Genomic DNA, 27,331 nt, shown 5'->3' on the forward strand with positions numbered 1-27,331 from the left:
TACCAAATCTATGTAGTAGGACGGTGAACAGAGTAGAAACACTGGATATTTTATGGTGCCCATAGATGGTACAATAAAAATGTTTAATTGTCCCATTTATTCGACCAAAATTATCAAATTGAAAATAATCTTTTTTTTTTCGATCAAGAAAAATGGACGAGTATCTAGTTTTTTTCAATAAAAATCCAATTGGACATGCTGGAAAAATCTTTATATTCGATCTAATGGAATAATTGAACGAAATTATCTAATTGTACTATGTATGGGCACCATTAGGTATTCTCTCATGTTACATAGAAGTGGTAAGATTAGACAAAATAGATTGTATCATTAGTGGGCACCTTAAGACCAATTTTTGGAAGGAACCAATTAACTTATTTGTATCTTTTTTGGGGATGTGGCATGAAATCATCCCTAAGAAAATTTGTCCTTATATAAGTGCTGATCATGTTTTCAAAAGTGCGGATTGCTGGCTTCTTCTGTAGAGAAAATGTAAACATTACATACAAGTTGTTGCTAAAGTATAAATGTGAAAGGTAAATAGTACAAGCAGTAAGAATAATGTGAAAGGTCCAAATTAGTCGGTCACCTGGTAATCTAGTGTCACAAGGGATGACTTGCTTTTTCTTCTATTAGATATGGTATCAGTCACTAATTGGTGCTCTGGTTAGATAAATTCCTTAGGCATTACAACAGCAGCAGCTGAGAATCATAACAAAGACAACATATAGAACATTCTATGGAGCAGCATGTACCTCCCACTGGAACTTTCACGATAGATGCAAACTATTGAAATCACACCTAATACTTCAACTGTAATTTATGTATGAATGATGGCAGCCATTTGTCCTGACTAGTGACAATGGCCTACTTCACACCTGTTCTGTATACTTCATTATCTCATCCAGATCGCTCTTATCTGGTTAAAAATAACCGTCTTTCCCTGTTTTGCCTACAGTTCTAATATCGTCGCACAAAGTTCCTGTTAGATATATAATGAGAGTCTATTCTGGGTCTAGTCCAAACCGCAGAAAGAAACTCAGGAATGGGGAAGGACGCCCAAGAGAACTAATTAAAATCTATTTTGTGCAAGAATAGTATGTTCATGAAAGCATACATTTTCACAAAAAATTACTTCAGTTTTTGACATTAGGTACCGTATATTTTCACAAGTTACTTTTCAGTCTCAGGAGCAATTTAATAACCATCCAGTCATAAACCTCTTTTACAGGCCCTCTTAGTTGCAGATATTGTTTCTTTAAGACACTAACTCAGCCTTTCTCAACTTTTTTACCCTGGAGAGACCCTTCAAATAATTTTTGTATCTCAAGGAACCCCTGCATTTATTTTGCAGGAGGCATGGTCTTTACAAGTAGGTGTGGCTGTTTATGTCACTACAACCTATTACACTGCCACTCATTATACTGTCTCCTAATTCTAGTGCTTTTTATTAATGTGCTCATTATCATTCTGCCCCCCAATTTAGTGCTTCCTTTTACAGTACCCCCTATTATAATGTGCTCTATCATTCTTCCCCCACAATGGGGGAAAATGCCAAGGAACCCCTGCAAAGTACTCAAGGAATGCAGGGATTCCAGGGAACCCTGGTTGAGAAAACCTGCACTAACTATTTGGCCTGAGGAAGTGGGCAAGGAACCGCAAAACGCATTGTCTTTTTAAAGTGTTCAATAAAAGAACTTGTTTATTATATTCTTAGAGGGTTTTTTTTAAATAATTCATAGGAGTTATCCCTGCTACCCCAGTACAATTTTAAAGGAATTTAACCCCACTTGGCGAGCCTCCTCCACTCTCGATTCATCCAGCCATAAAAGCCAGTATGTGGCAGGTAGTGATGGAGACAGGTCTGTAGCAGTCATACATCTACTAAGATAGAAGGCTCAATAACACTGTGCACTGTGTTTTTGAAATTTATCAATTTTCAAAGTGTTTGAGCTTCTGTTTAAACTTTTCACCCTTTTTCGGAATAGGTAAGAGACTTTGATGAACCTCTGTTATCATTCATTCAAGGTGGATTGAGGGGGCAGTTGGGCTTGTAGCTGGGACCTCCTTATTAAAGGGAGCTTTCAGATACCACCATAAATTACAATCCATGACTTAAGCCTGGTACACACCTTCAATACTGATTGGCAAATGATTGGCCAAATGTACCACCTCCATGTAGTATGAGGGCCAACAGATTTTGAATACTATGAGCAGATTCTGTACTACATGAAAGTTGTAAAATTGTTCAGTGATTGGCCAGTTATAATTGGATGTGTGTACCAGGCTTTAGCCCCTAACATAATGAGAGGGTATTGAAAAGTGGTGGAGGGAGGATTTTTCTATGTACCCCCTTATGATATGGACCATGTCAACTGGTATCGCTGATGGGGCGGAGCCCCATGCTTGGCTTGGGGGCTCTACATTTTACAGTGGCAGATCTACTTGACAGCAGCGGTAAGTGTAAATTGCATTATCCACCAGTGATAATTTTATAAAAGCTCTAATTGCCAAAGAAATGGACAAAAATGTATCAAACAAATGCACAGTAAGATATTTATTTACGCCAGGATTCTCGAACAATGGAAATATAGAGATGACAGGTGTTTCATATACAAATTGCACTTTGTCAAGATCACCTCAAAACTGTATAATCCCCCTGCCAACAAGAAAAAAGCCAAATATCAGTTGCTTAAAAATACACGGTGCATATAACGTGAGTACAGCGCTCTTGGTGACCACAGTAACCCTACCAACAAAAAATTTACATTCCAAAATAGAGTAAACATTTGCTAGGTGGAAAAAGTAAGATGAGGGAAGACCGTCAAATCCCACAGCACAATACTATACACTTCTTCTACGGTCCAACAATTAGGAATATACAGTAGCAATAGAAGGTATGTGAACCCTTTGGAATTATATGGATTTCTGCACAAATTGGTCATGAAATGTGGTCTGATTTTCATCTAAGTCACAATAGACAATCACAGTCTGCTTAAACTAATACCACACAAATAATGAAATGGTTTTATTGAACACACCCTGTAAACATTCACAGTGCAGGTGGAAAAAGTATGTGAAACCCTAGATTAATGACATCGCCAAGAGCTAATTGGAGTGAGGCGTTAGCCAGCTGGAGTCCAATCAATGAAATGATATTGTAGTGTTGGTTACAGCTGCCCTGCCTTACAAAAAAACACCAGTTTTGGGTTTGCTTTTCCCAAGAAGCCTTGCCTGATGTGAATGATGCCTCGCACAAAACCGCTCTCAGAAAACCTACGATTAAGGATTGTTGACTTGCATAAAGCGCGAAAGTATCTTCAAAAGTCTTGCTGTTCATCAGTCCACAGTAAGACAAATTGTCTATAAATAGAGAAAGTTCAGCGCTGCTGCTACTTTCCCTAGGAGTGGCCATCCTGTGACTGCAAGAGCACAGCGCAGAATGCTCAGTGAGGAATCCTAGAGTGTCAGTTAAAGACCTACAAAAGTCTCTGGCATATGCTAACATCCCTGTTAGCAAATCTATGATATGTAAAACACTAAACAAGAATGGAGATCGTCAGAGGATACCACAGAGGAAGCCACTACTGTCCAAAAAAACCCCATTGCTGCAAGTTTGCTAAAGAGCACCTGGATATTCCACAGCAGCACTGGCAAAATATTCTGTGGACAGATGAAATCAAAATTGAGTTGTTTAGAAAAAACACACTACACTATGTGTGGAGAAAAAGAGGCCACAGCACACCAACATCAAAACCTCATCCCAACTGTGAAGTATGGTGGTGGGGGCATCATGGTTTGGGGCTGCTTTGCTGTGTCAGGGCCGGGATGGATTGCTATCATTGAAGGTAAAATTAATTCCCAAATTTATCAAGACATTTTGCAGAACTTAAGGCCATCTGTCCACTAGCTGAAGCTCAGCAGAAGATGGATGTTGCAACAGGACAACGACCCAAAGCATAGAAGTAAATTAACAACAGAATGGCTTAAACAGAAGAAAATACGCCTTCTGGAGAGACATCCCAAGAATATTGCTGAACTGAAACAGTTCTGTAAAGAGGAGTGGTCAAAAATTACCGTATTTTTCGGAATATAAGACACACTTTTTCTCCCCCAAAAGTGGGGAGAAAAAGGGAGTGCGTCTTATATTCCAAATGTTTGAAATTTCGTATTTATATGGCGCCCGAGGCAGCACGTGCGGCCATTTGTCCCCCTTCTAAGCGTGGCCGTGAAGTGCTGGAGTTGATAGCCGCTGGTCAGATGCGGCTGCAGAGCGGCAGATATGCCAGGATACCGTGGCCATGATCTCTATGGATGTCGAGGAGAGAGCCAAGTTCAGCCTGTTTGGCTGATGGCTGGAAGTCTGAGGCATGTTATTAGTTCAGAGCACAGCGGAAGGCGTTATTACCGATCCGGGATCCAGCCGATGAGTCCTCCATCTGCTTCTGTATCTTCAATACCGGCGCGCGCGGATCCCCGTCTTGTAACTTCCTGGTCTGTCGCTCTCGCACTGCGTGACCTCGGCGGCTCATGTGCGTCAGGGTCACGTAGTGCGAGAGCGGCTGACCAGAAAGTTACAAGATGGGGATACGCACGCGCCGGTATTGAAGATACAGAAGCAGATGGAGGACTCGTCGGCTGGATCCCGGATCGGAAATAACGCCTTCCGCTGCGCTCTGCACTAATAACATGCCTCAGACTTCCAGCCATCAGCCAAACAGGCTGAACTCGGCTCTCTCCCCGACATCCATTGACATCATGGCCACGGTATCCTGGCATATCTGCCGCTCTGCAGCTGCATCTGACCAGCGGCTATCAACTCCAGCACTTCACGGCCACGCTTAGGAGGGGGACAAATGGCCACACGTGCTGCCTCAGCTGAGACCCACCAGCACCCAGCTTCTGCAACATCCGCAGTAAGCTGCTCTGGCTGTGACCTGGACATTACCCCCTTGCCTCCTTCAGCCTCTACTGCTGGTGCTTTGGATGGGCACTGATCCCACAGCCCACTCCACTGGCCCTCTCCCACATGGACACCTGCTCCTCAAAATTGTAAGACCTGTTACCTTTACCTATTCCTACTGTCTGTACATTGTTGTATCTGCTTGTAGTTTTGTTGCAGATTCTGATTTCTGTATAAATATTACTGTAGCTGTAATTAGTAGTGCTGATTAATGGAGGTAATTGATGTGGTTAATGGAGCTGGTGGGGATGGCAGGGGGTTGGTGTAGCTAATGGGGCAGCAGGAGTTACTGTAGGGTAGTTAGTGAGGCAGCAAGGTTTTACTGTAGCTTAGATAGAGCTTGGGGAGGGGGGAAGATCCACAAGACGCTCCTGCACCATGGACGCACCTAGGTTTAATGTATTATTTTTTTCCCTCATTTTTATCCTCTAAACCTAGGTGCGTCTTATATTCCGGAGCGTCTTATATTCTGAAAAATACGGTACTCCTGACCGTCGTGCACGTCTGATCTGCAACTACAGAAAACGTTTGGTTGAAGTTATTGCTGCCAAAGGAGGTTCAACCAGTTATTAAATCCAAAGGTTCACATACCTTTCCCACCTGCACTGTGAATGTTTACATGGTGTGTTGAATAAAAACATGGAAAAATGTAATTATTTGTGTGCTATTAGTTTAACCACTTCACCCCAAAGGCGTTTTTACCCTAACGGACAAGATCAATTTTCACCTTTCAGTGCTCATCCCTTTTTATTTGCCAATAGCTTAATCACTACTAATCACAATTAAATGATCTATATCTTGTTTTTTTCACCACCAATTAGGCTTTTTGGGGTTGATATTTGTTTTCAGTAATTACTTTATTTGCTATGCATTTTAAAGGGAAAAACAAGGAAAAAAAATGAAAAAATACACAATTTCTCCAATAGTTTTAATATAAACACTGCTAATGTACATAAAACCCACACATTTTATCTGCCTATTTGTCCTGGCTATCATAACATTTTAATTATGTCCCTAGTACAAAGTATGGTGACAATATAGTATTTGGAAATAAAGGTGTATTTTTTCTTTGGTGGTTTTTTTCTTTCACTATTTTCACGTGTCCGTGCTCAGGAATGCACGTGCAGGCGCGGGAGAGTGCACTGCATGAGCGGGAGCACGCACACGTGCACGCGCACAGCGGCAGCAGCACTGTCTGACTTATAAAAACATCCTGGAGCCATTAAGAGGCTCTAGCAGGACGTTTTTTATAAGTCAGCTTGTCATTAAGTGGTTAAGCAGATTGTGATTGTCTATTGTTGTGACTTAGATGAAGATCAGATCACATTTTATGACCATTTTGTGCAGAAATCTATATAATTCCAAAGGGTTCACATACTTTTTACTGCTACTGTATCATAAGTTTTTTTTTCACCTCAGGTTTGCTTTAAAGAACCTTCTTTATAGGTAGGTTCATTTTAAACAAAATTCTGTGCTGCACAGTTCAGACTATTTGCAATTAAACCAGTCCAGGTTTTCTGTATCACCTATGATATTCCCACTGGAGGTGCTTTGAGATCTGCAGAAATGCCTTAGTTATTCGGGTGTGTTGAGTCTGAACTGCACAAGCCATTGACAGGTTGGTTTACCAATTATGCTGACATTAGTCAGAGGTCACTGGACAAGCTACCCCCCCCCCAGAATCTCCTGTCTCTCGACAAGAGAAACTTGAGTTAATGAACTCATATTGAACTCATATTGCAGCCTATCAATCCTGTATTTGACCTTACATATGCTCCAATTACATAAAACTAATTTGTTCTATAAAAAAAAGCTATTGTGACAATGACACTTGCCGTCTCTAAAAGAGTCATGCAATAACGACCATGGGAAAATATACGGTTATCGTCTTGATCTACAGTTCATGGCAATATCTTGGCTTTAATCAGATTTTCAATGTTACTTTGGTCATTGCTATAAAAGATTTGATGTCCGATAAGATAAGGTTTTCACAAAAGGCAGGAAATAAGCAAAAAAAGCACAAACAACCACTGTAACAGACTACAGTAACCCTGCCACCATCTTATATAACATTCAACATAAACTGTAGGCAGAACATTTTAAAGGGAACCTGCAGTGAGAGGTATATGGAGGCTGCCATATTTATTACCTTTTAAATAATACTAGTTGCCTGGCAGCTCTGCTGATCCTCTGCCTCTAGTACATTTAGCCATAGACCCTGTGTCTATGTGGCTACCTAAGGAATTTGACACTCGGTGCTGAGAGTTAACAGGTTGGGGCGTCGATCGTGTCACTGCAAATTTGGGGGGGAAAGGAGTCGTCAGGATGTGGAGGGAACTAGCCATTATGAAACTCTGCACTATATACAGTGCTGTATAAGATGTCAGTGCAATAATAATACACAATAATAATATGGCAGGACATTAGACTATGACTATGATATGATTAGATTGTGAGCTCCTCTGAGAACGGTCAGAGAATTGAAATTGCCTGGAGCTTGCCAGAAGTTCGCTGTAAGCACCTGTATCACTGGCTTCTGTAACAACAGACAGCCCTGCATTATTAATTAATTACTCTGATCAGGATAAATAATCAATAGTCCAGGCCGGTCTGGTATTACACCAGCCAGTGCACATGGCCACTAATGGCAGCAAACTTCTGAAGCACTAAACACATCCTGCCACCTCTCCCTGCTAATGTGCCAGCTGTAGCACAGCAATCATTCTCTCTACTCACCCTGCTGCTCTGCACATTCACTCACTGCAGGCTGTGTGTAGAGAACGAGCAGACACATTGCCCACGGACAGGAAGAGGGAGAGGTGCTACATCTACTGCAGGAAGTAGTACAGTCACCTGCACTGCCTGTTGCTATTTTCCCAAATGGTGCCCAAACTATGAAAAAAAAGGTCCCAGGTGGAAGAACACAGTGACTGAGCACCACAGCGGCACCCCTAGCTATGGCTACACCTGCCACCCGCAGCCACTATGGTTGGTACGCCACTGCCCTGCATTTGTATTATGGCATCGCCGATGAGCTCGCCGAAGTAACCTGTTTTGGTAGACCCGGAACAAGCATGCAGATCAGATTTTGGTTTCTGACAAAAATTTAATAAGGTTAGCTGCATGCTTAGTTTAGGCATCGCTCCAACGGTCCCTCCTTCAGAGGGACAGCCCCTCTTTGGAAACCAAATCCCCCTGTCCCTCTTTCTTCCTCATGTGTCCCTCTTTAGGGACTGATGTACAGATCTGTGTAAATATATCTATTGTTCTACAGAATAATGTGTTTTATTGACTTTAAACTTTACTCTCATCCTATAAATTGATACATTTCTTATTTCCAAATGTTAATATTAAAGGGAACCTAAACTGAGAAGGATATGGATTTTTCCGGCTGCTGATCCTGTGTCTCTAATACTTTTAGCCACAGCCCCTGAACAAGCATGCAGATCAGGTGCTCTGACTGAAGTCAGACTGGATTAGCTGCATGCTTGTTTCAGGGTGTGATTCAGCCACTATTGCAGTCACAGAGATCAGCTGGACTGCAAGGCAACTGGTATTATTTAACAGGAAACATCCATATCACTCTCAGTTAAGGTTCCCTTTAAGGAAACCTAATGATGATAGAAAGGACCAGTGTGGTATAAATTTAAAACCAAAATCTTCTGCTTCTTGGATCTTTGTGGTATGCATGGCTAGGGGTGTGGGAGGGGCATGGCTAGGGGTGTGGGAGGGGCGTGTCTTATGGATTCCATCTTTCTTATCTCAGAAAGTTTGGAAGTATGGTTTAGGTGTGTGATTCAGATATTACAGCCAAATAGATCAGCAGGACTGCCAGGCAACTATTATTGTTTAAGGCTGGTTTCACAGTGAGACGTTAAAGTCCCACGTTACAGCAGCCAATAACACAGCCTAACTCACAGCACTGTAAAATCAATGTGCTGTTCACAGTGCACACGTTGCATTACGGTATAACGCTGCACGTTAAATGAAAGTGCAGCATGCTGTAAGTTATACCCCTATAGAGCTGCCTTAGATTGTTTGCACATGCTCAGTGACTAGCCACATGCCTAATTAATATTCACTGCGCTGTAGTCACTCGTGGTGGGACTCATAGTGTTGTCCGGATCATGAACGAATCGTTCATTTGATCCGGATCTATTTTGTGAGTCGAATCATCCGGATCATCACAATGAAAGATTCTGTTCACAGTGGATGTCTGTCTGGAAGAAACAGGAACACACAGAATGTACAGTGCAGGGAAAGTCCTGTCCTGCTAGTCATTTCACCCAGTCTGCTTCCCTAGTAAAATTATTCAAATGATTCGGTTCAAAGATCCGGATCTTTTCAGTGAGCCGATTTGAATGATCCGAATCCTTAAAAAGATCCGGACTTCCCATCACTATCCTGGAGCGGCTGCTTTGAGAGCTGCATAACGCAGCTCAATCTGACGTCCAACTTCAACACCACCATACGTTGCTATAGGGGCACGTTATGCGACCTTAACGTCCCCTAAAACGCAACGTCTTGGTGGGAAAGAGGCCTAAAAGAATATAAATAAATCAAGACAAGACAAGACAAGACAAATAACATTTATATTGCGCTTTTCTCCTTGCGGACTCAAAGCGCCAGAGCAGAGCAGCAGCCACTAGGGCGCGCTCTATTGGCAGTAGCAGTGTAAGGGAGACTTGCCAAATGTCTCCTACTGAATTAGTGCTGGCTTACTGAACAGGCAGAGCCGAGATTCAAACCCTGGTCTCCTGTGTCAGAGGCAGAACCCTTAACCATTACACCTTCAGCCAACTGACTCCCATCAGCCAATCAGACTCCCATCCATATACCTCTGGCTTCAGGTTCCCTTTAAAGTAAGCCATTCACTGTGCAAAAATGTACTGAAATAAGCAAACTGCAGTGGCAGCAGGGGCTATAGTTACCCCACTAGTTGAAACCGCTTTGCAGAAAGGGCCAGCTAATTAGGAGATACAGATTTCTATTTACAGACGTTTCACCATCTTCTCCAATGCTGGAACTTTATCTCCCTTTGGGAAATATTGAAATGAAAAGAAAATACTTTACTGTGATGGAACACCTCATAGTACGGGGTGAGGTCACTGTGCAAAGAGACAGAGAATGCACAGGATAGACACTGACTAATGAGTCTAGAGGAAGCAGGAAATTTGGGCGCATGAGGCAGGTGGACAAAAAGGGCGCCGCCATTCACTCCCATAATAAATATCGTTTAAATCGGCGCCCAACAGGAAAAAAGGGCGCCGGAGAAAAATAACGTTTTAAAAGCGGCGCCCGGAGACTTTTAATGTTTTATAACTGTTTCTCATGATTACACATTATTTAATGATTTATAATGTTTAAAACATTATTTTTAAACGAAAAACAGTACAATATTTTTTAAAACATTATTTTTAAACGAAAAACCGTACAATTTTTATTTTATTTTTTTTATTTTTTTTTTTGCATTTTTAAACGAAAAACCGCACCATATTTTTTTAAAACGTTATTAATGCTTATCACAGGGGGGTCTTAGGTTTAGGCACCAACAGGGGGGTCTTAGGTTTAGGCACCAACAGGGGGGTCTTAGGGTTAGGCACCAACAGGGGGGTCTTAGGGTTAGGCACCAACAGGGGGGTCTTAGGGTTAGGCACTGTGACGGGCGAGCCGTCAGTGCGCAGAAAACGCAGCCGCAACCGACTTCCTGCCTCGGTTGTCGTTGCGCTGCCCCAATCAGAATCTCATGTCTGTGGACACCAGGCAGTCCAGCCTGGGGAGTCTCTGCTGTCTTCAGAGAAATAGTTAGCCTAGTTCTTTTCATGAAGCCTGTGCCCTGTGACTTGCTAATGAAGCCAGAGGGGTAACACTCAGATGTTAATTAACAAACCAGGAGTCTTTTCAGAGCCAAGGAAGCTAATCCCAGCAGGGGGCAGACTTAGCGGAACCATTCAGCCAGGATAGGGAAACATAGAGTTATGATCTTTATGCATGTTTTAGAAGTACCATACATCGGAGAAATGTGGAAGTTATATCATTCTGCTGGTCCGGATCTTGTGAGTGTTTTGATATTAAATTTGGGCCCCTAGCCTAACCAGAACACTGGGAATTCCACCGTTTTTTAACCGGGCATGCAAACATGCCCAAGTTTGATATCATATTAATCGGTAGGTTCTGGGGATCGAGAATATGTAATTATTATCTGTGTGCCGGCCGCGCAGGTCTGCCTAGGGAACCTGTCAGGATTATGAGTTTGCTAAAGCCCCTGCCCAGATGTGATTACCATAGTCCGGCCTGGGGGGCCGACTCTGGAAGCCCGCCTCTGAGCTCAGCTCCATTAAAAGTGAATGAGCTGCCTGGGAAGAGTTCCTCCCTTTACCATCTTCAGGACACACGGCCACTATGAGGAACAAGTGGTGGCCATATTGCCAGAGCTAAAACAAAGGACATCCTCCATTTTGTTTGGATTCTAAATCTTGCTGAACTTTACTCTGCAACAAAGAACTCTAAGAACTTGAAACCGTTTTGCTTGAACTTGACGATTTTCCCACAAAAGGACATATTTCCACAAACCATAAGTATTTTTCTCCCTTCTTTTATTTTTCATACTGGCTATTACTGTCTTAATAATTGTGATTTTTAATAATTGTCTGTATATATTAATTATTTATATTGCGTGAATAAACGACTTTCTCCAAGTCATTCACTGTCCGCTACCCTGCTTATCAGCACACACAGAAATGATCCCGGGTCTCTGAAGATACGCTACTGTTTGTTTGTTGTTGGCTAGACAGAATATCGTGTGTTTAACCGTTTTATTCGCAGGATTAGTCAGTCAGTTAGTGGGCCCCACGGTCCCATAGTAACCGCGGTGGTGGCAGTTTACTCTGAACCAGTAGGTGACGTTGTAATTACCCGTGTCTCACAGGCTCCCTTCGGAGTTGTCTGCGGCTAAGTCTTAACGGTTCCTGCGCATTGACTGCGACCAGAGTTCGCACGATCTGTGTGCTGGCACCGTTTAGAAGGCTAAGTGCGGTCAGCCACAAGGGCTCCTGTGACAGTGTTAGGCAGCGGTTGGGACCTGTGTTGTGCTGAAAGTATCTGCGATAGCGCTAGCGCTATCGAGAAACGAACTAATTCGTTGGTGTAGCTGGAAGGCAATATATTTTTTATATATACAGAGAGACTGTGTAGCCAGTACCCCACCCCAAAAGTTTTATTTTATTTGGCGTGGAAATGTCCGGGAACTACAAGAAAATGTGCCTGGCGGACCTGCAAAATCTTTGCCAAGAGAGAGGCATTGATGTCGGCCGCAAGAAACAAGGGGACCTGGTAACGGAATTGTTTCAATGGGATACCCAGCAACTGCAGGAGCTGGATGTGTCTGCTGAGGTAGACGCTGACCCATCTGACTCAAGGCAAGGGGAACCAGAGACTGAGACTCCTGACCGTACAGAGGTTGTGCATCCTGAGGGCCCTGCATCAACAGTTACGCAGGAGAATGTCAGTGTGGACCCCAACCCCAAAGTTTCTGAAAATACTCGCCCGGAACTGGCCAGTACTGGACTGTCCAGGGGTGCTGACCCGGTAATGCAGCAGGCATTACAAAAGCTGATGGAGACTGACCTGGACAAGTACATGCAGTACATGGAAGCCCGCGAGGAGCGGGAACGCCAATCTGCAGAACGCAAGGCTGCTGCTGCTGCTGCAGAACGCCACGCGGAGAGGGATGCCGCTGAGCGAGAACGGGAGCGCCAACGACAGCATGAGCTAAACATGGCAAAAGTGCAACAGGCCAGCCGGAGTTCACCGCCCAGCCTCCCTGCTGAAGGAGCTGCAGCACCCGTAAGTGCAAAATTTAAATTTGCTAATATTGAAAAAGACACAGACATTGACTTGTTTTTGCGGTCTTTTGAAAAAGCATGCCGTCAGTATCGTCTGTCCCAAGACCAGTGGGCCAGACATCTGACACCTTTGCTGCGCTACAAAGCGCTTGATGCCTTCGCAGAATTGCCTGCGGAGAAGGATAATGATTATGCTGCTATAAAAGACGCTATCATTACTAAGTACCAGCTGACGCCAGAAGCCTATCGGAAAAAGTTCAGGGCCTGGCAGAAAAAGCCTTCTGATTCGTACCGAGATGTGGCCAGCAGCTTGCTCACCACACTCCGCCAGTGGACACTAGGCCTCACCAAAGGGTCTTATGATGTCCTGGAGGACTTGATAGTCCTGGAACAATTTCTGAACATTTGCCCTGCTGATGTACGCCAGTTTGTGCTAGAACGCAGGCCGGCTTCAGCAACTGTCGCTGCAGACCTTGCTGAGACTTTTGCAACTACCCGGGTGGCTGATACCCGCAGAACTGTCCCATCCAGCTGGAGAGGAGGTCAGCCCAATACCTCGGCAGACCCTCCTGCCCCTGTGAGCCGTCCGCCACAGAGGCCACCCAGCGCAGCTGCTGCACCCAGGCCTGCAGCGCCTGGAGAGGTCACCTGTCACTACTGCCGCCAGCCCGGACACATGAAATTCGACTGTCCGGAGCGGAGACAGACACCACCAGCACCTGGATCATCTGCATCACCTGCACCTCACCCACAGCAGAGGCAACCCGCCAGCGAACCACAGCCTGGATCATCAGATTTTGTCCTGTTTGCCCGCGGAAAGGAAATCCGCGACCGAACCGACCAGCAGCAACTTGTTAGAGTGAACGGCAAAGTTGTCACCGGATTTCGAGACACCGGAGCTGACATCACGTTAGTTCACTCACATCTTGTGCCAAAGGAGAGCATCAGCTCCAGCCGATCCCTTGCCCTTACTGGAGTAGAGGGCACCCTTTTTCACATAGCCCACGCGACACTGAAGCTGGATTGGGGAGTGGGAGGAATCCAAGAAAGGGTTGTTGGGGTTATGAAGGATCTCCCAGTCCCTGTGTTGCTGGGGACTGATTTGGGCAAGCTTGTGTCCTACTATGAACCTGCCACGACCGCCTTGTCGCTCACGGGAGGAGACGGACTCTCCGCCCACCACCAGGTACTTTATACACTTGGGGGAGCACCAGGGGGAGGCGGGTTGAATGTGCTCAGTTCAAGGGTACCAGGTTCAATAGTGCCTGCTTCAAAGGCACCTGAGTTTGATGTACAGACTGTCTGTTGTGATGATGCTGTAACTGTACCTGAGTTTACTGTACAACCTGTCTGTAATGAAAAAATGTCTATACCTGTCAATGTCATTACTGCATGCAATGATGATTTGAGTAATGTCCGTCTGTGCCATTCTGACAGTGTACCTGTGCTAGCAGTACCGCGCAGCTGCACTGCTCAGAACCCGAGCTCAGAACAGGTGGAGGGGGTTCCGGCTTCCTCCCCCTCCTCTGACCGCAGGGATGAGACCTTTCAGCCGCTGGCCTCGTGTGACATGAGCCAGTTGGCTGAAACTGACAGCGCCGTATTCTCAGCCGCACTACAAAGTGACCCAAGCCTGGAGGTGCTCAGGCAGCGAGCCGCTGAGCCCCTCGCAGACGGGGCTGCTTTCAAGGTGTACTGGGAAGGTGGGAGACTGCACAGTGAGTCTGTGCAGCCCCCTACAGGTGGATCCCATGCGAATACCAAATGGCTTGTGGTCCCGAGTGCGTTCAGGGGACATGTGCTGAAATCTGCACATGGTAATCCTCTGACAGGGCACTCAGGTGTCCGCAAGACACTTGCCGGTATTCGGAAACAGTTTTATTGGCCCCGGATGAACAGGGATGTAGCAAACTACTGCCGGGCATGTGCCGTCTGTCAGGAGCTGGGAAGGTCCAGGGATTCCCGCGGGGTTCCCTTAGGTCCACAGCCACTTAGCAGGGGAACCCTGCGTGGGCTGGCTGTTGACCTAACCAACCCACTGCCCGTTGTCAGCAGTCCCGGCAGACACCACGTCCGACTGCAGTGGCGCAAACGCCCTGTCCAGAACGGTCCATGTCGGGTTAACCCTGAGGGTAGCGGACAGCGACCTGTCCAGGTGAACCGAGCCGCAGGCGCCAATGGGTTTCCCCGCCGTCCCGGCAGCCGACACCAAAACGCAGATGGGCTGTCCCGGTGTCAGGGGGAACTAGACCCAACAGCGCCAATGGCTGCTACGGAGGATGTCTTGGTGACAACCCCCTACACAGCATCAGAAAGGGGAGGTGTGACGGGCGAGCCGTCAGTGCGCAGAAAACGCAGCCGCAACCGACTTCCTGCCTCGGTTGTCGTTGCGCTGCCCCAATCAGAATCTCATGTCTGTGGACACCAGGCAGTCCCGCCTGGGGGGTCTCTGCTGTCTTCAGAGAAATAGTTAGCCTAGTTCTTTTCATGAAGCCTGTGCCCTGTGACTTGCTAATGAAGCCAGAGGGGTAACACTCAGATGTTAATTAACAAACCAGGAGTCTTTTCAGAGCCAAGGAAGCTAATCCCAGCAGGGGGCAGACTTAGCGGAACCATTCAGCCAGGATAGGGAAACATAGAGTTATGATCTTTATGCATGTTTTAGAAGTACAATACATCGGAGAAATGTGGAAGTTATATCATTCTGCTGGTCCGGATCTTGTGAGTGTTTTGATATTAAATTTGGGCCCCTAGCCTAACCAGAACACTGGGAATTCCACCGTTTTTTAACCGGGCATGCAAACATGCCCAAGTTTGATATCATATTAATCGGTAGGTTCTGGGGATCGAGAATATGTAATTATTATCTGTGTGCCGGCCGCGCAGGTCTGCCTAGGGAACCTGTCAGGATTATGAGTTTGCTAAAGCCCCTGCCCAGATGTGATTACCATAGTCCGGCCTGGGGGGCCGACTCTGGAAGCCCGCCTCTGAGCTCAGCTCCATTAAAAGTGAATGAGCTGCCTGGGAAGAGTTCCTCCCTTTACCATCTTCAGGACACACGGCCACTATGAGGAACAAGTGGTGGCCATATTGCCAGAGCTAAAACAAAGGACATCCTCCATTTTGTTTGGATTCTAAATCTTGCTGAACTTTACTCTGCAACAAAGAACTCTAAGAACTTGAAACCGTTTTGCTTGAACTTGACGATTTTCCCACAAAAGGACATATTTCCACAAACCATAAGTATTTTTCTCCCTTCTTTTATTTTTCATACTGGCTATTACTGTCTTAATAATTGTGATTTTTAATAATTGTCTGTATATATTAATTATTTATATTGCGTGAATAAACGACTTTCTCCAAGTCATTCACTGTTTCGCTACCCTGCTTATCAGCACACACAGAAATGATCCCGGGTCTCTGAAGATACGCTACTGTTTGTTTGTTGTTGGCTAGACAGAATATCGTGTGTTTAACCGTTTTATTCGCAGGATTAGTCAGTCAGTTAGTGGGCCCCACGGTCCCATAGTAACCGCGGTGGTGGCAGTTTACTCTGAACCAGTAGGTGACGTTGTAATTACCCGTGTCTCACAGGCTCCCTTCGGAGTTGTCTGCGGCTAAGTCTTAACGGTTCCTGCGCATTGACTGCGACCAGAATTCGCACGATCTGTGCGCTGGCACCGTTTAGAAGGCTAAGTGCGGTCAGCCACAAGGGCTCCTGTGACAGGCACCAACAGGGGGGTCTTAGGGTTAGGCACCAACAGGGGGGTCTTAGGGTTAGGCACCAACACGGGGGTCTTAGGGTTAGGCACCACCAGGGGGGTCTTAGGTTTAGGCACCACCAGGGGGGTCTTAGGGTTAGGCACCAACAGGGGGGTCTTAGGGTTAGGCACCAACAGGGGGGTCTTAGGGTTAGGCACCAACAGGGGGGTCTAGGGGTTAGGGATAGGTACAGGGAGGGTTCTGTGTGAGAGTAGGGTTAGGTATAGCTTTAGTAAAATTCTTATTAATGTTTTATAAAACGTTATTATAAATTTCAATTTTTAAACAGGGAAGATTAACGTTTTTAAAATTGCCGATTTTATACACATTATTTAATGATTTATAACTTTATAAAACATTATTTTTAAACGAAATATAACACAATTTTTTTAAACGTTATTCATGATTATCTTTTAAAACCCTGCGCCCTTTTTTCCCGGCGCCCTTTTTTAACGTACGCGAGTCTAGAGGCCTGCATCATAGTTAATACAGGGGCCCCAACCGTCCCGTTTTTGCCGGGACGGTCATGGGTTGGGGGAGGGGTCCCGCTGTCCCGGGATACCCCCCCCCCTTGTGTCCCGGCAGGCTTCTGTGTGCGGGATGCGGCGGTCTGGGATAAGATTGTCCCTCCCTCCCTCCGAATGTGCCCCCCAGTGTCCCCCTGTATGCAGAGATAACAGCGCAGCGGAGCGGGCAGTCTTACCATCTTCCTAGCGTACCGGGCATCTCCATCTCTTGCTTCCATCTACTTCCTGTGACGTCACAGGAAGCAGGAAGCGGAGAAGACAAAAGATGCCCGGTACGCAAGGAAGATGGTAAGACTGCCCGCTCCGCTGCGCTGTTATCTCTGCATACAGGGGGACACTGGGGGGCACATTCGGAGGGAGGGAGGGACAATCTTATCCCAGACCGTCGCATCCCGCACACAGAAGCCGCGGCTTGCGCCTCGATCCTTTTCTTCCCTCCGCTGCCATGGGCACTCTCCCCTTCTCCCCACCCCCTGACAATTGCAGATTTATATATATATATATATATATATATATATATATATATATATATATATATATATATATATATATATATATATATATATATATATATATATATATATATATATATATTATTTCTAGGGGTGTGTCAGGGTGTGTGGTTGGGGGTGTGTCAGGGGTGTGGCTTAAGTGTCCCGGTTTCTCATCTCAAAAAGTTGGGAGGTATGGTTAATATTAGCTGGCTGGAAGGTTTTATCTCTGTCGGTATGGTTAAAGGACAACTGAAGTAAGAAATATATGGAGGCTGACATATTTATTTCCTTTTATACAATACCAGTTGCCTGGCAGTCCTGCTGATCTATTTGGCTGCATCAGTCTGGATAACACCAGAAACAAGCATGGAGCTAATCTTATCAAATCTGACAATGTCAGAAACACCTGATCTGCTGCATGCTTGTTCAGGGTCTATGGCTAATAGTATTAGAGGTAGAGGATTAACAGGGTAGCCAGGCAACTGGTATAGCTTAAAAAGGAAATAAATATGGCAGCCTCCATATCCCTCTTACTTCGTTGCCCTTTAAAGGGACACTTAAGTCAAACAAAAAAAATGAGTTTTACTCACCTAGGGCTTCCAATAGCCCCCTGCAGCCTTCCGGCGCCCTCGCCGTCTCCCTCCGATTCTCCTGGCCCTGCCGGCAGCCACTTCCTGTTTCGGTGACAGGAGCTGACAGGCTGGGGACGCGAGTGATTCTTCGCGTTCCTGGCCACAATAGCGCCATCTATGCTGCTATAGCATATATCATATATTATATAGCAGCATAGAGGGTGATAATGTGTCTGGGAACGCGAAGAATCACTCGCGTCCCCAGCCTGTCAGCTCCTGTCACCAAAACAGGAAGTGGCTGCCGGCGGGGCCTGGAGGAACGGAGAGAGACGGCGAGGGTACCGGACAGCTGCAGGGGGCTATTGGAAGCCCTAGGTGAGTAAAACTCGTTTTTTTTTTTTGACTTAAGTGTCCCTTTAACCTTCCTGGCGGTAAGCCCGAACTGAGTTCGGGCTATGCCGCCGGAAGGCACCGCTCAGGCCCCGCTGGGCCGATTTGCATAATTTTTTTTTTGCTGCACGCAGCTAGCACTTTGCTAGCTGCGTGCAGTGCCCGATCGCCGCCGCTACCCGCCGATCCGCCGCGCCGCAGCCCCCCCCCCAGACCCCGTGCGCTGCCTGGCCAATCAGTGCCAGGCAGCTCTATGGGGTGGATCGGAATCCCCTTTGACGTCACGACGTCGATGACGTCGGTGACGTCATCCCGCCCCGTCGCCGGCGGCGATCGGAGGGGCTGGGGGGATGCCGCTGAGCAGCGGCTATCATGTAGCGAGACTTTGTCTCGCTACATGAATTAAAAAAAAAAAAATTTAAAAAAAAAGATTTGCTGCCCCCTGGCGATTTTTTTGCAAACCGCCAGGAGGGTTAAGCAGTGATCACCAGCTTTTATACAAATACACACTTTTGTATCATTAAAATTTTACCCTAGTTACTACTAGTGTGAGTGCTTAGAACTTCAACATCCCTTACTATAAGAGTACTATATTTAATGCAATGCAACAGTTTTGATACCAGCAGGCAGTGGCGTAGCCGTAGCAATAGGGGATGAAGAGGCAGCGGACACCCCAGGGCCTGTGGAGCTTCATCTATCATTTTTAGCTTTTCATTGGAGCTTATCTGGTAATGATCACTTCTATATGTGTGCTGAATAGTGGTATCATTAACAAATGTTTTCCCTCCTCAGATTGCACCTCTTACACTAAAGATGTCATTGGACCATTTTAAAGGGAACCTAAAGTGAGGATGCCATATTTATTTATTGCTAAACAACACAAGTTCTGCTGATCTCTTTGGTTCCTGTAGTGTCTGACTCACACACCTGAAACAAGCATGCAGCTATTCCAGTCAGATTTCAGTCAGAGCTCCTGATATGCATGTTTGTTCAGGGTATATGGCTAACAGTATTAAAGGCAGAGGATCAGCAGTACAGCCAGGCAATATGTATGGTTTAAAATGAAATAAATATGGCAGCCTCTAAATCCTTCTTACTTTAGGTTCAAAGTGCTTGAGGGTCTCATTTAAAACTCGCACTGGGGCCCTTAACTCCTTAGGGCCTGTTTCCACTACACGCAGAATGGATGCAGAAAAACTAACTCTAATGAATGTCTATGCGCCTGTTTCCATGAAACGCGATTTTTCTGATGCAGATTTTCCCATAGGCATTCATTGGAGTCAGTTTTACTGCATCCAATCTGAGTGTAGTGGAAACAACCCTATGCTATGCCACTGCCAGCAGGTTTATGTCCATAACACAGCCTGGGAGGTATTATTCAGCACTGGCAAGATCAACCTAATGACAGCGGAAGGTTGGTGTGAGAATAGTTTTAATATTAGTACTTATTACTATTAATGTATTTATATAGCACTGACATCTTCTGCAGCACTTTACAGAGTCCACAGTCATGTCAATGACTGTTCCCCAGAGAAGCTCACAATCCAATCCCTACTATACTTACTAGTACTACTATATATATTCATAGACTAATGATAATTATGTCTGTAAGTTCTTGGGATGAGGGGGAAACAAGAGTGCCCAGAGGAAACCCATGCAAACAGATAGTGTCCTGGCCCAGATTTGAGCTTGGAACACAAGCCCTGCAAGGTAAAAGTGCTTTCCAACACGTCACTATGCCCCACTGATAAGTAAGTGTGGTTAAATGTTTTAAAATGAGACCCAGAAAAATAATGCCATATACAGTATGTGCATTATTGATTTTAGTGCCATTTTAAAATAGTAATACGTCAACTCCAGTATTTACTGTAAAAGCTCTTGCTCTATGTTTATACTGATAGTAAACTAACTGCAGTGTAATGGTGACTGCTTCACATTTGTGCTTCTGAAATGTTCCCTCTATTCGACACTTTGTAAATGTTCTCTCTTCACTCCTTTTCTTCCCTTTGCAGATCAGCTTATTCTTAACACAGAATTACAAGTTACGGAAAGAGAAAGAATACACAAACATGTTAATTTTACATGGTGTACTGGTTAGGCGCTCTGGCTCTGACACAGGCAATCTGAGTTTGAATCTTAGCTCTTCCTTTTCAGTAAGCTTGTACCTATTCAGTAAGGAGTCCTTGGCCTAGATTCCATAACACAGCTAGTGCCAACTGAACATGCATCAGTGGCTGCAGCTCAAGCACTGAGTGTGAGAGGAAAAAAGTACAATATAAATGTTGTCTTGTCTTTTTTTTATTATATACTGCCAGGCCACTAGTGTGATGCATCTAATATGTACAGTGACCCTACTGTGCAATGCCTGGCAATGTTTTGGGGGTATTTTCAGTACTGTGTACACACAGATAAGCTTTATATTGCTATCTAGATAGTTTTATGTCTGCTGCAAAGGGAAATTCCATTTCTGTTGAGTAAGATTCAAGGTTTTCACCTTTTTTTTGTAGATCTTGCAAAGATGGAAAACTTTTCGTTTTTTTTAAGCGTAATGATTTTGCTTTTATCCGGTTCAGCGCCGCAGTGCCGAAAATCTCATGCATCCGAGCAACGTTCACCTCCCATTTATTCGCCTATAACTTTATTGCTACTTATCACAATTAATTGATCTATATCTTGTTTTTTCCGCCACTAATTAGGCTTTCTTTGGGTAGTACATTTTGCTAAGAATAATTTTTTTCTAAATCCATTTTAACAAGAAGATTAAGAAAGAAATGAAAAAAATTCATTATTTCTCAGTTTTTGGCCATTATAGTTTGAAATTAATATACGCTACTGTAATTAAAACTCATGTATTTTATTTGCCCATCTGTCCCGGTTATTACACCGTTTAAACGATGTCCCTATCACAATTTATGGTGCCGATATTTCATTTAGAAATAAAGGTGCATTTTTTCAATTTGCGTCCATCACTATTTATAAGCTTATAATTTTAAATAATATAATAACATACTTTCTTGACATGCATATTTAAAAAGTTCAGACCCTTGGGTAACTATTTATAATGTTTTTGTTTTTTTTTATTGTATTTTTTTTTATTTTTTTTTAATAAAAAGTGTATGTGGGTAATTTTTGGTGTGGGAAGGAAATTGCTAATTTTAAGTGTAAGATAAAGTAATTGTTTAATTAAAACTGTGTGTGGGTGCAGTTTACTATTTGGCCACAAGATGGCCACAGTGAAAAAAGTCCTGGATGCGAACGATGTCGCATCCAGGAACTAAAAAGAAGCGAAGAAGTTTCCTGGGGGCAGAAATACCGCGCTCTCTGGATAGAAAGCGTCGGTATTTCTGCGGGGAAGTTAGATCGGTGAATGGGAATTATATTCCCATTCACTGATCGGGGGGCTAGCGGCGGGCGGCAGGTGCGCGTGCGGGCGCGCGCCCGATCCCGCGCACCACGCAGGCAAAGCAGCAGTGCCTATCTGGACGAGGAAGCTCGTCCAGATAGGCCGAACTGGTTAAACACAATTAACAAAAGAGCATTCTATAGGTCTTCTAACAGAAGCAGGTAGCGAGTTGTGTCACTAGGCTGTTTTTCAATGGATGGAGGTGGTCAATGAGATGCAAATAATTCAAGGCTTGCATGCACATTTAAAGAGTTCAACTTAAAGTGTACCTGAGATGAAAGACATCTCAGGTACCATACTTACCCGGGGCTTCCTTAAGCCCCACTGAGGCCACTCAGTCCCAGTCTCAGTCACCCCCAATACTCCCCGAAAGCCTGCCCAAGTCACGCTTCGTCGAACATGTGCGGCTGGGCCAGGCACGCTCCCCCATTGCTTATGGACTTTTTAATATGTATATCATGAGGGTATATTACTGTTATTTTTGCAAATAAAGGCTCATAATTATTGATACAGTATTTAAAATCGCTAAACCGGAAAAATACACCTTTATGTCAAGTTGAAATATTATCGCCATACATTGTACTAGGGACACCATTTAAACATTGTAATAATTTGGACAAATGGGCAAATAAAATGTGTGGGTTTTATCTATCATAGCACATTTTATTTTAAAACTATAAAGGCCGAAACCTGAGCAATAATTATTTGTTTTCACTTGTTTTCTTATTATTCTCTTTAATATGCAAGAAAAATTACATTATTCTAAGCAAAACGTTCCACCCAAAGAAAGCCTAATATATATATACCGGTATATATATATTAGGCTTTCTTTGGGTGGAACGTTTTGCTTAGAATAATTTAATTTTTTTTGCATATTAAAGAGAATAATAAGAAAACAAATAATAATTTTTTCCCCCCCTTAAAAAACAGATTTTTTTACACCACACTCCTCCCATTTATTCGCTAATAACTTTGCTACCTATCACATCAAAATTATATATATATATATATATATATATATATATATATATATATATATATATATATATATATATATATATATATATATATATACACACATATATATATATATATATAGATAATTTTGATGTGATAGGTAACAAAGTTATTAGCGAATAAATGGGAGGAGTGTGGTGTGAAAAATCTGTTTTTTAAGGGGGGGGAAAAAATCTGTGGTTGGGAAATGGTTAAAGGAATTTAATTGGAAAGGACTGTAAATATTTCCTTGTTGAGAATTCAGGAGAAAAGTTAATAGGATATTAAGACTTAAACTTGGTATACACTTTGTATTTTACCACCTCCATGTAGTATGAGAGGTTAAATACACAATCTGTTCATAGTCATTCCGAATCTGTTGGCCCTTATACTATATGGAGGTGGTAGAATTAGCCAACCATTGACCAATCAAAATTGCATGTGTGTACCAGGCTTTAAGCTGGCTGTCAATTTTCAAAATTTGTATTTTACTGCAGATTGAAATAGAAAGATTACATTGAATAATATTAAACTGCAAAATTATAAGTGCAGCGCTTATGAAATTGTAATTCTATTTAAAGCAGAATATAACCCTGCATTTCAACTTTGCTCTAAAACATTATTTACAGTATATTATATGCAACCAGCATTTTTTTTTTACTAGACCAGCATTGGAAGGGTTACACAGGGCTTTAAAGTTCCTGGAGATTTCTGCAGACGCATCCGAAGCTGACATAGATACATTTTGTTTACATAAATGTAAGTGTTGAATGTGACTCACTCTCTCTGACTGAGAAGGAGCTGGAGGACAGCCAAAGAGTGTGTAACATTTCTCAATAGATACATTTAACTAAATAGAATGTAACAATCTGAACTTCTGCATATCTCTCCACGGAACTTTAAACCTCTGTGTTAACCCTTCCAATGCTGGTCTAGTAAAAAAAAAAATGCTTTTTGCATATAATATGCTGTAAATAATGTTTTAGAGCAAAGTTGAAATGCAGGGTTATATTCCGCTTTAATGAAAGTAGAATTTTCCTTTAGGCCCCGTTCACACTGCACGCGTTTCCGGCCGCGTTTTGGAAACGCGTGCAGGAGGCAGACACGCATGACATCATGTCTGATGTTCACACTGCATGCGTTCCGGACCTGTGCGGTCCGGGAAAGCATGATGCACGCATTTTTTGTAAAAACGCATGGCTGTCCCATTCACTTTTCAGTGATGGGATCAGCCACGCAACGCACACAAACGCGGATGGCGTGCGTTCCGCGCGCATGGCCATCCGCGTTTGTGATGTGAACAGGGCCTTAAAGGGGTTCGTTATTGAAAACAAAAACTGACACTTACTTGGGGCTTCTACCGGCCCCCATTCAGCTGTCCTGTCCCACGCCATCCTCTTCGACCCTGCATTCCTTGCCGCCGTTTACCATCCAATTATTTGTCTAACTAGACGAATGCAACTGCGCCTGCGCGGCCGCTTGCGTCCTAGCTCCTGCTTGTGTCTCCAGGAGCCTCCTGCGCAGGCACAGTATGAAATTTTGTCGGACTGCACTTGCACAGTAAGCTCCTGGAGATGCGAGTGGGAGCTAGGATGCAAGGGACCTCGCAGGCGCAGTTGCAATTGTCTAGTTAGTCGAATAATTGGACAGTGACTGGCGGTGGGGAACAGAGGATCTTAGAGGACGGTGCGGGACAGGACAGCTGAGGAGGGCCGGTAGAAACCCCAGGTAAGTGTCAGTTTTTGTTTTTAAAAACGAACCACAGAACCCCCTTTAAGTTTCATGTTAAAAAAAAAGACTTGAACAGCAAATCTCTATTCTTGACTGGGACAGTATTTCATACCTCCCAACATTGTAAGACGAGAAGGACGGACACCTTTAAGAATCACCCCTGTCACACCGCTAACCACACCCCTGCCACGCCCCTAGTCACCCATCAAACAAAGATTTCATAAGCAAAAAGACTTGATTTTATCAATCAAGCAGCACTAATTCTTTCTATCAGCATTAGTATTCCTTTGTATTAGCATTAGAAAATAAGAAATATATCAGTTTGAAGGATGGGAATAAAGTTTATAGTCAAAGAAGCAACATTTTTTTCATTAATAAAATACATACATATACTCATATCTGTAAATCAGTCCTGAAAGAGGGACAAATGAGGGAGTAAGAGGGACAGAGGGATTCGGTTCCCAAAGAGGGACTGTCCCTCAGAGAACCAGGACAGTTGAGAGCTATAGTATTGTGTAGTTAATTAATATGAGGTTTTCTATCTTATGTGGTCACTTCATGGGCCTGTCTGTAGGAGATTATCTACACAGTATACAACATATATGCAATAATGGTAATAACATTTGACTTCAGTCATAAGCAATATAAAGGGCTAGATTAAAAAAACTATCACTATAAAACAACATAATATATAACAAAAAGCACAGCAACAGAATTAGAAGCCAACTTTGCTGAATCTCCACAATAGCGTGTTAGCGCTCAGGCAAATATCTTTTGGATGTCACTACAAAGTGCCTAAGAATGAACGTTTGCTGACTCAGACACCAGTGCTTCTCCAGTTCATGCAGTGAGTGTAGCACAGGGCAATGGTTCATGAATCACTGCCTTATAAAACATCACCCATCGATCACAGTCAGAAATGGAAGCAAACAATCCTATAAAAATTCCTGTCCACAGGGTCATTGACCCCCGTTACCTGCTCTGATCCAAAGCATCCTTGCCTGCACATCAGATCCTGACCTCTCTCCACACCTGCTAGCAGCTCTGTCCTCCAGGCTATGCGGATAGCCCAGGCCCCTTTCACAGGGGCGTGCTGCTGCTGCTGCTGCCACTACTTGTCCCTACAGACTTGAGAGGGGATTTGAGTCTGGGAGGGGATTACATTAGGGGCAGTCATGTGTTACAGCTGTACCAGGACGCCCGGCTTCCCTCTGTCACCAGCTCATGCCGAGACTACAACTTCTCTAAAAAAAGCTTCTTAGGGACTAAGCAAAAGTTTATTTCACTACGGTGACCAGGTTGAGAATGTATTGCAGTACAAACATTGCAGTACATCCCAGATCATGTATTGATATGTATAAGGAACCCTTCAGACCCACCCACTGAAGGCTGCAGGCAGATGAGTAGCTGCTGGTGTCCTGTCAATTTCTCCTGCCTACCGGATTTTACTGCCAGCACTAATAGGTGGGTATACACACTTTTTGGCTGAGCTTCAGGATGTGGGGAGATTAATGTAAGGATTTTAGGATTTCCTAGGGTCAAGTTAGGGTTAGGTTCACTTTATTGGTTAACCACCCTGGCGTTCTATTAAGATCGCCAGGGCAGCTGCATGAGGGTTTTTTTTAAATAAAAAAAAAACTATTTCATGCAGCCAACTGAAAGTTGGCTGCATGAAAGCCCACTAGATGGCGCTCCGGAGGCGTTCTTCTGATCGCCTCCGGCGCCCAGAATAAACAAGGAAGGCCGCAATGAGCGGCCTTCCTTGTTTTGCTTAGATCGTCGCCATAGCGACGAGCGGAGTGACGTCATGGACGTCAGCCGACGTCCTGACGTCTGCCGCCTCCGATCCAGCCCTTAGCGCTGGCCGGAACTATTTGTTCCGGCTGCGCAGGGCTCAGGCGGCTGGGGGGACCCTCTTTCGCCACTGCTCGCGGCGGATCGCCGCAGAGCGGCGGCGATCGGGCAGCACACGCGGCTGGCAAAGTGCCGGCTGCGTGTGCTGCTCTTTATTTGATCAAAATCGGCCCAGCAGGGCCTGAGCGGCACCCTCTGGCGGTAATGGACGAGCTGAGCTCGTCCATACCGTTAAGGTGGTTAAAGCAAACCTGAACTGAACATTAAAAGTCAAAATAAGCATACACTCATGGGCGGCTCAACACTGAGGCATGCTGAGCTCTGACACCCCTCTCCCCCCCCCCCCCCCCCACACACACACACACACACTCAGGAACATACAGTTATTTGTTTACAGGCTCCAGCAGCATACAGTGAACAGGAAAGGGTCTATAATAAACTCTCCATGTCAGCCTGAGTCTATGCAGGCACTAAGTAAGCAAGGGCTCTTATCTATTTGCCATAAATACCTCACAATCCCTTGTAAATAATGTATCTGGACAATACATACAGTGGTTTGCAAAAGTATTCGGCCCCCTTGAAGTTTTCCACATTTTGTCACATTACTGCCACAAACATGAATACCTTTTATTGGAATTCCACGTGAAAGTCCAAGACAAAGTGGTGTACATGTGAGAAGTGGATCGAAAATCATACAGGATTCCAAACATGTTTTACACATAAATAACTGCAAAGTGGGGTGTGCGTAATTATTCAGCCCCCTTTGGTCTGAGTGCAGTCAGTTGCCCATAGACA

At 44.3% G+C, this 27,331-nt stretch overlaps 1 protein-coding gene across 4 annotated transcripts in view; it reads right to left on the reverse strand.

Moving 5' to 3' along the window:
* Nucleotides 1–27,331, reverse strand: part of MYRF (myelin regulatory factor) — a 257,540-nt gene that overhangs the window by 161,083 nt on the left and 69,126 nt on the right. Inside the window, exon 1 of one of the 4 annotated variants that reach the window (XM_068260426.1) lies at nucleotides 25,659–25,797. The exons of the other annotated variants lie outside the window; for them this stretch is intronic. Within the exon in view, the coding sequence (XP_068116527.1) occupies nucleotides 25,659–25,677 (19 nt within the window). The 5' untranslated portion in view covers nucleotides 25,678–25,797. Of the gene's footprint in view, nucleotides 1–25,658; nucleotides 25,798–27,331 lie in introns of those variants that run through there. 4 annotated transcript variants of the gene reach the window in all.

Source organism: Hyperolius riggenbachi, chromosome 11, assembly GCF_040937935.1.
Source record: "Hyperolius riggenbachi isolate aHypRig1 chromosome 11, aHypRig1.pri, whole genome shotgun sequence".
Classification (NCBI taxonomy): domain Eukaryota; kingdom Metazoa; phylum Chordata; class Amphibia; order Anura; family Hyperoliidae; genus Hyperolius; species Hyperolius riggenbachi.